Source organism: Macrobrachium rosenbergii, chromosome 1 (genome assembly GCF_040412425.1).
Source record: "Macrobrachium rosenbergii isolate ZJJX-2024 chromosome 1, ASM4041242v1, whole genome shotgun sequence".
Taxonomy (NCBI): domain Eukaryota; kingdom Metazoa; phylum Arthropoda; class Malacostraca; order Decapoda; family Palaemonidae; genus Macrobrachium; species Macrobrachium rosenbergii.
Window position 1 is genome coordinate 38,885,398 of NC_089741.1, and position 17,998 is coordinate 38,903,395.

At 34.9% G+C, this 17,998-nt stretch overlaps 1 protein-coding gene across 11 annotated transcripts in view; it reads right to left on the reverse strand.

The window, feature by feature from the left end:
• Positions 1–3,239: 3,239 nt before the first annotated feature.
• LOC136854954 (hyccin-like) overlaps positions 3,240–17,998 on the reverse strand; it is a 35,884-nt gene continuing 21,125 nt past the window's right edge. For all 11 annotated transcript variants that reach the window (XM_067132275.1, XM_067131860.1, XM_067132026.1 and 8 more), the window contains one exon: positions 3,240–8,204. In XM_067132275.1, coding sequence (XP_066988376.1) covers positions 7,600–8,204 — 605 coding nt within the window. In that variant the 3' untranslated portion in view covers positions 3,240–7,599. The remainder of the gene's footprint in view (positions 8,205–17,998) is intronic.

The window sequence follows — 17,998 nt, forward strand, 5'->3', positions numbered from 1 at the left end:
AAAGGTGAAGATAAGAAAAGCAACAGGTGAAACATCTGCTATTGTGCAACTGAGATAAATTACAAAATTTGACCTCCCATACTGGATCCCAAATATTTACTGTACTTTAAGCATACTCAAGGGTACTTGACTGAAATGAAGAGAATTCGAACAGAAGGAACGTTGCACCAGAATGTGCAAAGGGCCCTTATTACGTTTTTGGAAACCAGAACACAAAACTACAGTACATACTTGACTTTAACTTAAAGATTTCAAGACTGGATTACTGTGAAACGAGTCACAGCTTTTCAAAATTCCTTGACAGAACAGAGAAAATGAGGAGCCCGAAAAAATTTGGCCAAAGATCAGGATTCAAAATTTGAAATATATTTTTTAAATTTAGACAACAATGACAGGCACACCTTAAAAAAGAGTAAGGTTAAAATAATTGCGTAAAACATGAGCCACGAGTGAATTGTACGAGAGGAAAGATAGCCAAAATAATACAGGAAAACACAAATGCAAAAGAGAATTTCATCATCTGACATCTTAAGAGCACACTGACCTTCAGAGATTTGAACGCAAGGGAATGGGAAAAACCTTCTGGATTTGGATCAAAGTTGGCAGTTATTGTGTTTGAAAAAAAAGTAAAGGAGCCAAATCAAATTGTAATGGCTACAGTCCTCATCTTAAATCTGGCATAAAATTTTTTCAGTACCAATTCAATATCCAGTCAATGACTACAGACTTCAGACAGGTGTTCAAATGAAATGTCTTCACCAAATGTATGAAATTCATACTTTCCTTAAAGAAATCGTAAATAATTACTACCAGAGGTTTTGCCTAATTCCGATAGTGACAAGCCTAAGTCGCCATAATATACCTGTCACTGAATAGTTTGGAAATAATTTGTCACTTAATTAGTAAACAACACTATCACACAGTTTTAGGGCTGGTCTGATAGGTTAAAATTTCACTGCACAAAATGTTGTAAATTCACTAGTACACGCACCAGTGTTGATTACCTGTATACGCCCAGAGAAAATTTATCACTCAACAGAAATATGGCAGTATCTTTCTCAGATGAGATGCAAATACTTATGAAGCTAAGCAATTTTAACTACAGTGATTTTCCAGTACAACCAACCACAAATCTACTACTTTCCGTACAACCTACTTTGCAAAGCTCAACCTCCACTTTAATTCCACCAACATTCTGGAATATTATAAAAATAACTAAGAATAAAAATTGTCCCGACAAGCAGTTACTGCTACATAAAAGCATTAGTCTGTAGAAAATCCTCAAGCAAATAAAAATATGACTTAAAATCCAGGAAAAGATATGATTAAACAGAACTAAGCTCCCTGTATATCATAGAAACCTTCAAACATAAAACTCTACTGGTGAAAGCATCGTTAACTTTTCTATTTCACTTCCTCATCCCATCTTACTTCACAGCACTTACACCTAACCAAATGAAAATTGTATTTGAAGGCAACAGAAAGTGATTTAAATTTGTGTTTCTGCATTAGATGTTTCTGTAATTCTTCAAAATGTGTCTATATGAGATAAAAATGTACAATAAAAATTCTTAAGAAAGGTATGGTACATTTCTGCATCATAAAAGCATACCACGACCCAGGAAATACTTTCTTAACCCAGAGAAAAATTTCCCTGCAAACCACAGCCATTGTTATATGCTTATTTCAATATAGGAGTAATTAATGAACTTAATAGAATGTGTAACATTCATATTTTAACAATCCACACACTGCCATGTAAATTTCAGTCACTCACAGGAACCCACAAAATAGTGTAAATGACAACTTCGGATACTAAATGTTATTTTCCTGCAAGACATTTAACCATCATACTATACTGTATACATGTACTTCTATCTTCTCCTCTTTCATCTGCTTTACATTATTCCCAAACATTATTCTCTTCAATAACGCAGGTGTGAACTCCAGTTGAAAGTGGAGACATACTGGGCACTTGTTCACAAAAAACTGCTCTGGCAATTATGGTGGCCAAAACTGGTTGACTTTGCTTAAGAGCCTGTCAAAGTGTGAACAGATCACCTAAGGCATACAGTATGCATACAGTATCTGACTGATATAAAAACATCATAAATTCTTAACAGCCTCATTTTAAGCTATTGCATTTCACTGTAACAGCCTCATTTTAAGCTATTGCATTTCATTGTTATTCAAAGTGAAATTGTTCCATGTATATTAGTGCTCTAAGATTATGCACTCAACGAAACAGGTGTTGTTTCTGACTGATATCTGCTCTCTGCTCTGTCATATAAAAATACTGCAATGCAAGTGATTTGGAAACCCAAAATTACTTACTTTCTCATAAAAAAATCTCAGGTATTCAATGCACTGAAACAATTTTGAGGTATTGACCCTTTCTCCAGTCCAAAAGCTCAACATTATTCATGAGGCCAACATGGGTAAAATCCAGCTGTGGGTGATGAGAAGGGGTCAGGAGCGATCCAACCTAAATTATCCCGTAATCAAGGCACCCGTTAAACCTTGTGAAACATTCAGCGACATCTAGCAAGATGGAAGAGAGATTTAATATCTGCGCTAAACATGATGAAATGATGTGATAAAACATGAACATACATAACACCAGAATTCCACAACACTCAACCTATTTCAAAACCCTTCACTCTTCCCTTCATACATTATCTAAACAAATCTTTTACAACTTGGACCTGGAAGACTTCAACACAGATAAGTGAGGCTTTCAGTATATACATAATAAGTTATGTACAGAGGTCATACATCTCATTAAACTTCGTAAACAAATTTCTTCAATATAAATGTGAAGATTATAAATTAATTACACAATAAAAACTTACATCAGTGATATGACCCTGACTAAAAAATGTAACCCTTGTGACTATCAGAGACGAAATAGTGAAAGCAACCATCCATCTCCAAGGAAATGATGATCAACTCAAACCGAAGAGAAACCTAATTAGTAAAAACATTTTTCAAATGTTTATGTACATGATATGAACACACAAATGTAGACACATGCAATAATTAATATGTAGTAAACCCATGATATGATGAATCAGTTTTAAGAAGAACCTGTTCTAGACGAAATTTACAATCTATATGGTTCTTGTTTTCATTTTCCTTGTAAAAAAAAACTCGGAAATTATTCAAAGTTTAGCAGAAACCACAGAAACGTCTAAATTATATACAGGAGAGTAAATGTTTGTTATAAAGGAGATTTCAAAAGGCTAGTACATTTAATCATCTTAAAAGGAAAGACAGAACCCAGTACAATTCAATAAATATTTCTTTCCAACTGTCGTCATAGAACTTGAGAAAATACGTTATTGTTACAATCCTAAAAAACCAAAAGGTGGACTCAAAGCATCAGACTACATTAACAGATAATAACTCTGTAATCTGTTCATAATTTCCCAATCACAGGGTCATTATGCATATGAGTGGGACAACTTTATGTTAATCTATCAGATACTCTATACTTAGTCGAGCTTTCTGCAAATCTGGGCACATAAAATTTGGATCTTTCGACGTATGGGATGAACGTTACACACCAAAACTGAAGGAAAACAAAAAATTAATTACAGTACACAGATTGTGGGGAGTGCCACTTCTCCTTGTTGATATTAACCAATAGGTTCAGATGTGAAATTTTACTGAAGTAGCAAGGACTACCTTTCCCTTCAGTTATTCATGAAATTCAGAAAACCAGGCAATCTACTAATCAAGTGCTATGAATTACAGTGGTTAAATCTTAAATACCTCAGCCAATAAGCCAATCAGAAGCAGGATAGCAGCTTTTATGATACTGACTGTAGATATTTACTGTCGGCTCCAAAAAAAAAAAAGAGAAATCTAGATCTGTACCAAAAGACTGAACCTTTCCCACTGAATGAAATATTTCTGGCATTTTACTACTCCACTTATAATTGCATAAAAAACTGCACAGTTATAATAATTATCACTTTCATCTAACAAATGACTATAGAAAAAGTATTTTTCAGTTCATTAGTTAAAATAAGAACATAGTCAGATCACTGGATCCATTGCAGTATAATTCTCAACATCTACAAAATAAAGACATATTGTACCATTCCACCTATTGGTACAAAAAGTTGAAATAAATTTATGAAATGAATGAGGTTTGTATAAAAAAAAGTTTATCAAAAGGCAGTGGTGGTAAAAGCATTTAAAGAATGGAGTTCACTTTACGAAATGATACCCTATAAATAAAACGTAACATAAGAGTACAAAATATTACAACTGTATTCCTTAGAACAAGTGACCTTCAATGAAAAGACACCAATTTACGATACAGATTACACCAAAATGTACAAAGCCTGCAACAAGAATACAGTTACCACAAATTAATTATATATTTCAGAAAATAAATCTTGTAATACTGTATTCTACAAACTATACAATTCAGTTTCTAAACAGGCGTATAACTTATCCCATCTTAAAGAGTACCAACTACATCAAGGTACCCTTCTTAAAGACACATTGGAATACTTCTACCAATGGTAATAAATGAAAAAAATTTACAACTCAAAACACCTGAATTGCAGTGAACTAACAAAAACAATTCTGGATTGAATTTCCACCTCAAAAATAACGCACTAATTTTCACTTGTTTATATTCAGTAGCCAAGTCTCAAGCAAAGCTTAAATTAGTAAATGCATAACACTGCTTACAAGCAAAAAAATTGAATACAAATAAAAACCTTTACAAATACAGCCTGTGTAACAACACACCATGAGAGGATTCAATGCACTGGCAACAGGAGCAACCAGCCCTGAGAGGCAAGATAAATATTTTCTCTTTCACAAGTCACCTTGTTGAATCTAACTTCCAGATTGCTCAACAGAAGTTATCTTTCAAAAGAACTTCGTTTTTAGGACAACTCTCGTTGCTGAATCAGACGAGTCACTTATCTATACTCTCACATAGCTGGCAAAGATGATGATTCGTTTTTGAGTGAAGAGTGAAAATTATTGTAGCAAGATAACTGAGAGAAGTTTGATAGTTAGGCTGGAAGAAACAACCTGAACTAATCCTGTAATAACATGGGACTTGAGCTTTGTAAGGTACAAACACTAGTATACTGCTTGCCACTATTTTGCCCATTTCACTGGTAAGAGACTCTTTGAAGTCCTGATAACACTGGGAAACAAAAACTTCAAGACACCAATTTTTCCTAAATTTTACAATCACTCTTTTGAAGAGGCATGGTAATAGCAATAACACTAAAGAGTGAACATGAAATAAGATTACTGAAGACAGCGACAAACTCCAACGGAATTCTGTACGAATCAAAAACATTAGTACCCCGTATCAAAATTCCATATTTGCAAAGCAAAAGCTTCCACACTGTTATTCTTTTTTTTTTAGATTTCTTAATATGGTTGGAAAAAACTGCTGATACACAAACGATCTGGTGAATATACATAAATAAGGTGCAAAACGCTTACTTAAATCTACTTAAAGAAGAAAAACAAAAGATTCAATCACGCCAACAGTCAAATGCACACAATAAACTCCAAAGTATACATTCCTGAGCGTCCATGTGTAAAAGTGAACTGATGTCAAACTGACTTGTAGCTATACTGGAGATCTAGTTTTGTAAGAAAAATTCTACTATTTGGACCCACAGCAAAGTTTGGTTTAATTTGGACCATTTTCTTAACAGATAACCTGGAAAGTTTAGTTTTCATTCTTACTAAGCTCCAGGCAAAATACTAGACAGAAAATAATCAAGAGAAATCCGGAGCATTGGATTATCTGTTAAAAACTTTAACTAAAACAAAAGTAGTACATACTTACAGGGGTAGCCTACGAAGATTATGTTATAAAAATGGAATATGTGCCTGTCCATATAAAAAAAATATAAATTTTCATAATAAAATTTATTACTTGGATGCTTACCCACTGTTAAAGATAGGTTATAACTCCTTGCCAGCTGGTGCGGAGACATGTACATACAAGCTATCTTTCACAGTGGGTAAGATTCATCGCAAATAATTTGATTTCCACACCAGGGTAAGGGAAGAGTCTAGAGGCACATTTGCTTAATTCAATATCAAAATTCACTTTTATAATGGCAGTTAGCTTTACACACCATCAGGAACATAAACTTGTGTGAGAGCTTAATTGTGCACTGAAAATATATTTCATGTTATTCAACTCCAAAGAAAATATTTATCAAAGAGAGCGTAAAAGGTCACTGATATGTATCTTAGGATCTTCCATGAAGAAGGCTTGTAACTATTACCTTCGTAGCCTATATTAACAAGGAAAATTATGAGTTACTTATTTACGGTATTGTACAGATATGCCAGCAAACATATTTTTAAATACTGCAATTATAAAAGCTATATCATAACAGCTAAGGAGCCATTTATGCATACTAAAATACAAGAAGTTATTGTACAAGTTATCTCTTTTTCTGTTCAAAATGAATCACAGGGCAGAGGTAATGAGAATGGAAATAAAAATGAAGGTAAAAGCTGCTTAATCACGTCCTTGAATCTGCAGCAAAACATTTCTGCTAAAATAAGAGACTGCTAATGTTATTAGACTCAGAAATAACTCTTCACACGCAGCAACTACAATGAAATGGCTCAGCCTCTACTCTTAATTAAAATGGGTGGCGATAGGTAACAAATACCGCAGATGCTACCAGTACCCAAATTGTTCACTGCCTGTAAAATAAGCAAGAAAAAGGTGAAAGCTGAAAGCAAGAGACAAATGACAACAGACGCAAAAACCAACTTTTCGCAAAAGAAACGGCAGTGTCAAGAGTTCCTTTGCATACCTGAAGTACGAATTCCCAAGGACACACAAGGACCACTTAAGTAACAAAAGTAACTTTAACAGCAATGAAGAAAATAGATGTTTCTTAGGTTTACGGGGGCACTAGACGTACTAAACTAATTTTTTTGAGTTGTAATTATCATTTTTGAGTATGGTACATAGAATAATCATCACCAACAGTTCATTATTATACACTCAGCACCTAAACAATCAAACGGAATATTTGTATACAAAAGAATTCCACACGCTGAAGACATACTCATACTGTAAACGAGTGCAAATCAGGCAGGCAAAGCTTCAATGAAATGATTACATCGTACTGCTTGGCAGCTTTTAAGCTTAAGTCACTTCAGCAATCAGCATATATAAGAAAACAATGATAAACAACAAATCACTTCACTCCAGCACACCATCCCATATAAGAAGCATACTGGCACAGTATTTAGAAAAAGAATCAAAGAGGAAACAATAAAATCAAGTGTTCATATCTGGCAGACTGAAATTCCGCAGCATGTACTATCAGCACGAACAAATTTTGAATACGTAAAACTCTCATAAACAAAAACAAAAAAAAACTAAGGTCTTGAAGTAAAATAAGCTAAAACATTCAACTCAAAACTACTAGGACTCTTAGAAACCTATGGACTTTATGGAATAAAATCTCAACATTCACCTAAATCTATCCGTCAACAATAAATGCATATGCCAATATACATTTCCCTTGAAACCCCTTTGTTCTATAGTGTAAACCCTATTCACCCTCTAGCAGTGACCTACATTTTTGTGATTAGATTTTGCCCACCGTTTACTTCTAATGGACTTCTGATTGGATGCACCACGTGATCGAGGACTTCCTCTTCTCGCTTAAAGTCTTCTCCCTCACTGACTGGCGGTGTGATGTCTTCCGCAGACGTGTTCGTCTCGAAATGTCTCGGAGACTTGAGTATGGCTTTCATTTCAAACTGCTGCTGCTGCGACTGCTGCTGCTGGCTCGTGATGATGGTGACGTCGTTGCCGTCGGAGTCACTGTTCATCACAGCACTGTTACGGTTACTACTGGTTCCGTTGCGGTTCTCTTTGTCTTTCTCCTTGTCGTGCTTGTGTTTCTCTTTCTTTTCACTGCCCTTTTTCTCACCGTCCTTTTTGTCACCGTTTTTGCTCTTCTCTTTTCTCTTCCCTAAATTGGGTATTGGAATGTTTGGAGTCACAAATTTTTTCTCTTTGCCCTCTCTGTCTCTGTCTCTCTCCTTCTCCTTGTCTCTACCTGAGCCTTGCGGAGTTCGAATGGGCTTGTTCGAAATTTTTTCATCACCATCCCCTTCTTCTGAAATAGAATTGAGCGGTTTCCCATCCTCCGTCTGCTGAATGGGAATATCATCTGTGAAAAGATTGTGATTTTTAAATCCATTATGATTATGCCAGAGGTCAAAACAAATAAAAAGGTGGGAGAAAGTAATACTCCACAGATTGGAAGAATACAATCCAACATTTCCTGAGTCCAAGGTTTGTACCAGCCTACATCATGAACAGGTATCACAACCAATATTTTATTTTGAGGAAACAAATTTTATCTAAAAATCGAAGGAATGTCCTTGAATACTTTACTCCAAATTGGAACCTAAAGAAACTGCTTGTTTACTGTACACTAGAGATTAATTTTATTTCAACTGAGACTTAACAGCAAAATATTAAATCATATCCATACATCAGTCAACAAGACTTTACTTGTCCTGAATGAGTCGAATGTTAATGTTCATGCAGGTGATTCTCATACCAATTAAAAACACTAACAACTGAAACTTTTTGAATCCAGCCTCTCACAGCTGCAAAAAGTTATTTCCTAAACCCTTTCATGGCGAAGAGCTCAAGATAGGAGTGGTTAACAAAATTAAGTTTAGTGCCCTGATAAAACTCTTCCTAGTCATGAGAAACTCACCTATAAGAGACATAATGCAGTACATGATTCACGAAACACCATTACAATAACACACAGTAATCCCTGCGGTTCACCGGTGTAATAATATAAAACAAGCACTCTGCACAAAAAATGATGCATGAACTTTCCAATTCCTAATTTACAGTTGGGACTTATCTGAATCTCTTGACAAAATATATATGAACTCTGCTGACAAAACATTAGGCTTTAGCCTGCATCAAATATAGACAAACAGCAAGACCAAAATACTGAAAACTACTAATCATGCGGATGCATTACTTGCAATGTTTTCAATATGGATTAATGATATTCAAGAGACTTGTATCAACCCTAGACTCAGGAATTTACAGTATATATAAATGTAAAGTATCTTGTGCAGCAATTTTCAACTAAAAATAAAGTTAACACTACAATTACTATTTGATTAAAATAAATACAGTATGGGATGATATGGACAAAACTGATGTACCAATGAAGGAGACAAGGCGGGCCATGGCCAAATAAAAAAAGGAACGTAGAAGTATATCCAAGAAGTAGTAGATGTATATAAAGTATACGTGGCTATATATACACTTACTCTTGTTCAAACTACGAACAACAAAGCCTGAAAAAGGTACTAATGTTGCTTTGACTATTCAAACTAAATCCAGGTAACTTATTCAGTGTCTATCTCAATAAGCACACACTTAATATCCCTTGGGCTTTATTGTCCAAAATAAAAAATATATACTGCATGTAACTAATCTTACTGGTACGTGCTCGATGGGTCAAATTCAAACTGTCCGATGAACAAATGGTATACTGTATTATACAATACAGTCTGACAGTGGTGATCAACATAATAACAGTGCTTCAACATTCAACAAAGAGAGTGTTTCTTTATAAACATTCAAATACTGTACTTCCCTGCGAAGCATAGTGACAGCTTCTGTCATACACATTATAGGTTATCTTGCACATTGATAAGTACTGTAATGTATAACTAAGTCATCCAACAGTAGAGTCGTAATGTGTACTTCATGTTCAAATCAACATCCTACTGGGTCAAAAAATGACTCTAGTAAAATGAAGCCTACAAAAACAGTGAACCAACACAACTGACCCGTGACCAGATGTCTGGCCTGTCAAAATATAGTACAATCTACTAAATCATCTTTGACACCCAGTAGGAGAATTGACATGGCTTACTGCTAAAACTATGTAAGATGTCTGGGTTTACATCATAACCAACAAACTTAAAAACATGCACCCTTTCTCGGTACCATTAAACTAGCTGTAGGGCAGCAAATTATCATAAGATATAACTAAGCATAAAGAGAACAGACAACAAGCCATGCACACTACTAGACAAAATGACATTAACTTCAAAATTACTAACCTATCAGCAAGTGAACGAAACCACTTACTACGGGTTTTAACGTTTAGTCACACCTTCAGCTTGGTCCCTCCAGAAGAGCAAAACCTTTAATACTCTTCCACCATCATTTCCTCATATTCCACTTGTTGGCAGAGTTACCTTTGCTCAACTTGACTCCAAGAGACTAGAGATTGGTTCCTCTGAAGTTATTATCCGCAACTTTTTTGCTTAATTGTAATTCAATAAATGCAAGAGAGTAACTGTAGCAAGTGCACTGGCAAAGTTGAATTTATGCTGAGAATCTCCAGTCGATGGTCTGTTATTCTTTCACTTTGACTTGGTGTCCCTCTCACTACAATTTTTACAGCACCAAGAGTATAATGGCACTGTAAATTAATGGTACACACACAGGCTATAATATCAAGCACTTGTGTGTGTTCCTGTGACCCTCCTTAAATATCACAAACAGTTATAGAACATTTACTTACGCTAGAAGGAATTCTAAAATGTTAACAGTCACTTCTAGATACTGCATGGTAGAGAAAAAGCATGAGGCTGTTAACATCCTTAAAGCTTACATCAAAAAAGGCAAAGTTTTCCTCTCCCAAACAGAGGAGTCAAAGAGCACACTTGAGTCAAGATTTGGTGCATGTGAATCTTTCAAGAAGAAGTGGTAATAAATGCTTCACAGCCCCATCATCCCACTGGCATTATCGTAGGTTTACAATACTATTATGTAATCTTAACACCCAAGTTTAATCATGAACTTTTTGGGTACACTTAGCAAAAACTATGGAGGAGGACATGATACTACATCCTTAAATTAGAAGGTATTGCATGGCACCTTTAAATATCCCAGTAGCCTTCCTCTGTCATTTGCCCATCAACAATTATGCTCCTTGGCCTGACAGGACGTCCAGACAAGTCTGTAGAGTAACGATGGAGAGTTTTGCTTGGCGTTGATGGCGCTGACTGGTGTTGGAGAGCACTGAACCTCCTTCCTGTTTCTGAAGTATGCCTCACATGACCTGGATATTTAACATCCACGCTATGAGAGGGAGATGATGGCCTTGATCTGTCCAAAGAGCAATCATCATCCATAGTCATATTTTGCTGAATTCGAGGTTTATGCCCCTGATTGGGTGATAAGTTTTGCAATGCAGCAAATGGATTATATGATTTTAAGAATACTATCAATTTCTTGTCTGATGTGGGTGAGTGGTCTCTTGGTGACGTTTCTGTCGACATGTTGGAAACTTCAACTTTACCTGGGTTAACGTCTGGTGAGGGCTGCCCACTCGAAGCTGTCCTCTTGTGTTTGCGACTCAAATGCATATCAATGAAATGCCCTTTAGGGACCGAAGGCTGAGATGTGACCTCAACTTTAGCATTTGCCGGTCTAAATGAAAGATTAGGAGAGTCAGTGGGCTTGCCATGGTACGCATCGAAGCCGCCCTGCCCACTTGACGGGGTTCGTTTGTGTTTTCGAGATAAGTGCAAGTCATGTAAAATACCCTTTGGTGACTGTGATCCCTCCCTGCTTTGCCTGGGTGACAGGTTGGGAGATTCACTTGGTTTTGTGGGCTGGAGATCACTAACAGCAAGCCCTCCAGACGGAGTGCGCTTATGCTTGCGACCAATGTGGAGGTCCAAGAGATGGACTTTGGGTGACTGAGATCCAGTTTCTTGCTTCAAGGTGAACGACCTAGAACTTGAGTCCTCGTTTCTCCTGGACTCTAAATTCTTAAAGATCTTGGACTCCGGTATCATCTTCAGTGCATTTATCCCCATCTGAGGAGTAAGCCGGGAGACGGAGGGACCAGCTGGAGGTGTGGTCGAACCAGACGACTGAGTGTGGCTTTGTGTCGACACCTGCATTTGCTGCAGTGCTGCGTCACGCCATATATCCTGATACCGCTCCAAGGTAAATGGGTCCTCCTCATCCCCAGTATACTCTAACAGATCATCTACCATGCCGCATGCAATGAACGTGCAACATAAATATTAATGATCAAAATGTTATTAAAATATGAAAGCTATGAGAAGTACTGTATCATCTAGGCTAATGTTACATATAAAGCCTTGTTGTTACACATCATTTTATCAGACACTTGACTATTCTTGGTCTAACACACAGCATACTTCTCATAAGAAATAAAATGCCTTTGTTTCTAAGTCACTACAAACTGTAAAAAAAAACAATCTGAACACTAAAGTTCCTCTAATTGCACAATTCCTCATGCTGTGCACAAGACGACACAAAGCCGTGTATCTAATAATATGACTAATGTTTAGTATAAACCTTTGCATCCACTACTCTGAGGTCATATACAGGGGGTTTGGAGGTGGTGGTGGAGATGACCAGGAACGATTATACAGACTGGAACAAGTGCCTTAATCTGCTTGTCACTTATATATAAATAAGCTTGTCTCAGCATGTACAGTACAACCCTTAAGACAACAACAGTAATAATAGACAATAAAATGCATAAAATGACCAGAGTAAAGATTTGTATATATCACAATAGCACACAAGGTAAAAAAAAATTTTTTTAAATACAATCCATTATAAATACACTGATCTAACACTATTTCTTTATTCTGGCAATGGAATTGTAATTTACACAAAAAAAGGTACAAAACAAAGAATTTCAGCCTTGACAGAAGAGGGGCAATGACAAAATACCTATTGCCAGAACCCAAGAATCTTCAACGAACAAGCTAATGGCTATGAGAAACATGTGCTTAAGTCTACTACAGCTTGTGTACAACTGAAATGCTCAGAAGCTGCTGCTATTGTTATTTATTTAAAGGGGGCAATGAGATCTCATGATCACATTTCTTATTTATATTTCCAAGCACAAACACAACTTAGCTTTGTGAACGGACAAGAAACTCCACAGAGATGGAGCCATCTCTTTATTTCTCGTCTATGTAGACAGGAGTAATCTATAAAATGACCACTGATTCAATCATCAAAGAGCAATGACATGACAAGACAAAGGATGTAACCATGCAAAGGTAGTTTTTGGAAGTCTCTGCCTACCTTCTACCAAACGCAATTTTCACTGAAGGGCAATATGCTGACAATTCACAATGGACAGTCCCTAGTAAAGGCACTTAAGTTCAGAAGGGTGGAATGGATGGGACAAAGACTATACTTCTGTTAATGTGGGAGGGACAATGCACCACTTTGAGGATCATGTCTAGATGCTTGAGCACATTTGTACGAGAGGATTCAACCTGGTCACTCCACCACACCAATTTCCCTCTAGAAATATGAAGAGATCATGTCAAATGGCCTGATTCAACATCGACTCGGAATGCAAAGAATCTGGCATTTACTATCTTTCAAAATGTGGATCGTTACTCTACTACAAAAGATTTGTAAAGACTGCTTGAGAATGTGGGACTTCAAAAAGGATATTGGAAAACTGGACCACAAAAATGCTAGATGATCCCTCACAAAAGAATGACTCATAAGATCAACTCAATCTAACAGTCAAAACAATTAAAATGCAAGCACTTCTCAATTATGGGATAACTGATTTATCTAAAAACATAACCAATTTATGTAGAATAAAGGTGGACTTTATATTTCCAAACTCTTGACTTCAAACTTTACCAAGTTTGTGCTTGAGATATTCTGTGCTGAAAGAGTATTCAAATTATTCTTATTGGTTTGTGGCACAGTTTACAGAAAAATAAATGAATGATGCCAATTTAATTATATAAACAGTAAAAAAAAAAAAAGTGGAGTGTTTAGTAAGAGATTTTTGAGAGTTAAATGTCAAGAAATCCAAAATCATTATTACTGGTGATACAATTACGTATAATCATCTCCTCACATTCTCTTGCAAAAGTTCACTTCTTTTTCAAAAGAAGGATTTATATTTCCCTTTTACAGAATATCAAAATCAGAAGCAAAAAATAAATTCTCAGCTACTATAACTTTCTTCTGCATATTTACACATGTAACTATACAAGTCTGCAAAGTCCAAATCATAAAGAATATACATTTCTACATGAAACATATATCAGAGTACTGTAACATGAATTTTCTAGAACTTTACACCACAGCAAAACATCACCTCCCTAGAAATAGTTTGCTTATAAAAAAAAGAGCTTAACAATATCACAGTTAACTAAGAATTGGATATGCGAAAGTTTAAACATAAAAAAAAAAAGTTCAACTCTTTTGTCATTGCTGATAAAAGTGAAATTCTCTTTTAATGAAAAAGTCCAAAAAAATTGACACAAAAGCAAATTATCTTTATCTTAAAGGCTGCAAACTACAGAAAAATAATTTCTTATAACAATACTAAAAACTTACTTCTGATTCACTTGCCTATATTCTCAACCTGACCCATAATATAAGGACCCTATGGGAGTGCACAAGGCATAAGAGAGTGAACAGAACTTTGTTCACATCCAAGCTGATATAAAAGTAATAATGATGATAATGGCTTCTGTGGCAAACTATACTAAACTACATTTGTTTCGCATACTGCTATCTTGAGGATGCTGAATCTATAATAAAAAAAAAAACAGAGTAACCTAGGGTTTATAACCAAAATGAAAATGGAAAATAGTAATAAGGGAAACATTTCTCTCAAAGGTCCTTGAGAAACATGCTCTCGTTCTAGCACGATAAAACAAAATGTGAACAAGATGAGGAACCAATGAACATTTGATGGTTATGCCACTCCACTTCAACACTCCTGAAATGGAAAGCATTTCAATCCTTCCACTAACTCTTTCAAAACTAGAGCAAAGTATATCTCAAGCACAGTTAATCAGGTAGACGACATTACAAAACAGTCAAATCAAACCTGACAAAAATTTGCAAAATAAAAAAAAGGAAGAAAATTTTATAATCTACTTAACACATGAAACAAAATACAGAACCAGAAATTCAAAAGTATGGCAAAAAAGTTAAACACGAAATGAATGTTTGGAATATAGTTTTAACATAAAGAATAAAAACCAAAATACTACACTATATTCACACTAGACAGACAGAAAGAGGTAAGAAATACACCTTGGTTAAGCTGCTGCGTATATCCAGCATTCCGTACCCCTTGACTTTCAAGTATAGATACTTTTTCACTTATTGGGGCTCCTACAGGTTAAAACTAAATCTCCAAATTTAAGACAGTAAAAACATGAATTTCTTCACACCTCTGAACTACTCTAGACAACAGGCTGTTCATGGATTGAAATCTATTTGAATGACACTACAGTACTCTTGTCATTGTTACCTGACAACGAAGAACCCAAATAAAAACTTCTTTCGCAGACTTTGTTCTTTGAATGATTACTGAAATGATCCTTGACACCTATCTGAGGTAATTATTTCTCAACTACTTGACAGAGGAATTACCAATCCCCTGATGGTTAAAGTCTCATGCAAAAATAATACCTACTTACTCACTGCAATGAATATTCAAGATGAGTCAAAATTATTGCAAAAATAATGATGACATATCTCTTCCATTTGCATACTAAAACCTTGAGATCTTAAATTTTGTTTCATTTATCAAATAAAAAAGCAACTGTTATACTTTCACTTTTCCAATTCTGCCATGGAAATATCTCCTAGAGTCAATAATTACAAATTCTTATCTGCTCTCTACTCAAAGTTTTATGATGGAAACCATTACTTTTCAGCTTAAAAGTACTGTCAATTTTATTTCTATGTGTCTGAAAGCTAAAATCTAACTCAAATAACTTATCAGAGACCCTGCCTGTCTGTTACTTTCAATAAACAAATGCAGTTTCAATAAAGTGCTTCTATACAACAATTTAGTTTCATTTATAAAATTCTCAAAATCAAACTCTGGAACTATAGTTTACATGACTCAAACTTTCTGTAATACAATTTATGGGCAATGACACTGCTGAAGCCCTGACTTCTTTGTGTGTGTGCAATTGTGTGTTTTAAGGATTTTAAGGTTACTCGCAAAACACAAACACTCGTACTCATGCCCATAAATTATGCTGACCATAATTTTACACGGGTGCATTGTAATATTTGCACAGAAGTGGAAAGAATGAACAAACCCTGTAAGTAATTCAAATTCTCAAAAGAAGAAGAAAAAGAAATGACAGTAATACGAAGAAAAAATTACCTTAACGCCTACACTTGTAATGTTAGTCACAAAAAAAGTTCAAATCTCAACAATTCACTCAACCATGCTTATTTTTGCAAGTCACAAACGCTACTGTCTTATTTCTTTTAACGGGAGGCTCTGAGTCACATTCACTCGCCTTAACGATGTCTGTTTAACCACAGTACATTTCTTTATGGATTGGAATGACAATGTTTCAAACCAAACAGTGAGGAGACAGTGCATACGTTCACTAAAAGGATCATTTGCATATGTTCGCTAACTAGATTAGTACCAGTCACAGAAAAAAGCATAAAATGTACCTATTTAATAAATTAGCCTCATTTAAATAAATACTGCTAAAGTAGAATTATTAACGTACAGAAAATGCATAAAAATTCATTTAAATAAATACTGCTAAAGTAGAATTATTAACGTACAGAAAATGCATAAAAATTCATTTAAATAAACACTGCTAAAGTAGAATGATTAACGTACAGAAAATGCATAAAAATATATGAAGACTTACAATGAAACAAACATAAAGTAAAAAAAGGACACAAGACTTATGTGTTTGAAAACAATTTAACTTTGTACAAAAGTGGCATGAAGAGAATTACGTACTGATCCATAAAGAGTTTTAAAATGAAGTCATTCTTTTATATTGAACAGCAATAAAATATTCAGTGGGCATTATTGAAAAATAAAGAAAATTAAAACAAAATTTATACAAGCAAATAAATATATAAATAAAAAACATTATATATATATATATAATTTTCTTAAAAAACCATTACTTATATGTGCATATGATTGACAATCATTATGGGCACAATATATAATGGATTTTTATTTATTTATATAATATATATATATATATATATATATATATATATATATATATATATATATATATATATACAGTAATACCTCTACTCTACGATGTTTTTCAAGTTTCAGCGTTTTCAACAATAGTTATTATGAATAACAAGGAAAACAGAAACTGACAGGCATTATTTTACAATTATTCTTATACCTACAAAGAAGGCTAATCAGTGTAACCCTCGCCCATCTTCCCAAGGTATTAAATAGTGTTATACCCTACAATTCTTAGTAAGCTACACCACCTTCTTGTATATAATGAAACAATTACTACTTCCCCCACCAAATCCTTTGGAACACCACTCTCCTAGACATAATGTACTCTACAAACCTTGTTCAGTTATTCAGTGACATCATTCACCACTATAATGCAGTATCTTAGCAATGAACACATAAATGCATCCAGTCTGGGTACCTGTCCATTCTTAAACCTAACAACTTTCGTCCTCACATCTCTATCATTCATTTCTACTAGTCCCTCAGATGTTCACAAAACCTTTCCACTCTTTTGACATTAACATCTCACCCCCATTATCCTCCATTTTCAACAACTCAACAAAATAGTCAATCAATCAATACAGGACTGTATTCCCTTTGGACAGCACTTCTGCTCTTCAATATTTTACTCTAAGTACCATTTTCTCATGAGCCTTTCCATTTGCATTTAATTCAATCCGATACAACTTCTTCTTCACCCTATAATGCTTGCTTAGGTTTATGTCTGCATTTACATAACTTCCCTTCTTTTTCTCTTACTCTTTCATAATGACTACTATGTTCATTCTCTAGTACTTAAATAAGCTCTTCTCTTCTGTTACGCAACTTCACAGTAATTAACTAACTTTAGGAACTCATAAATTTCCATAGTTTATATTTAATGACACTAC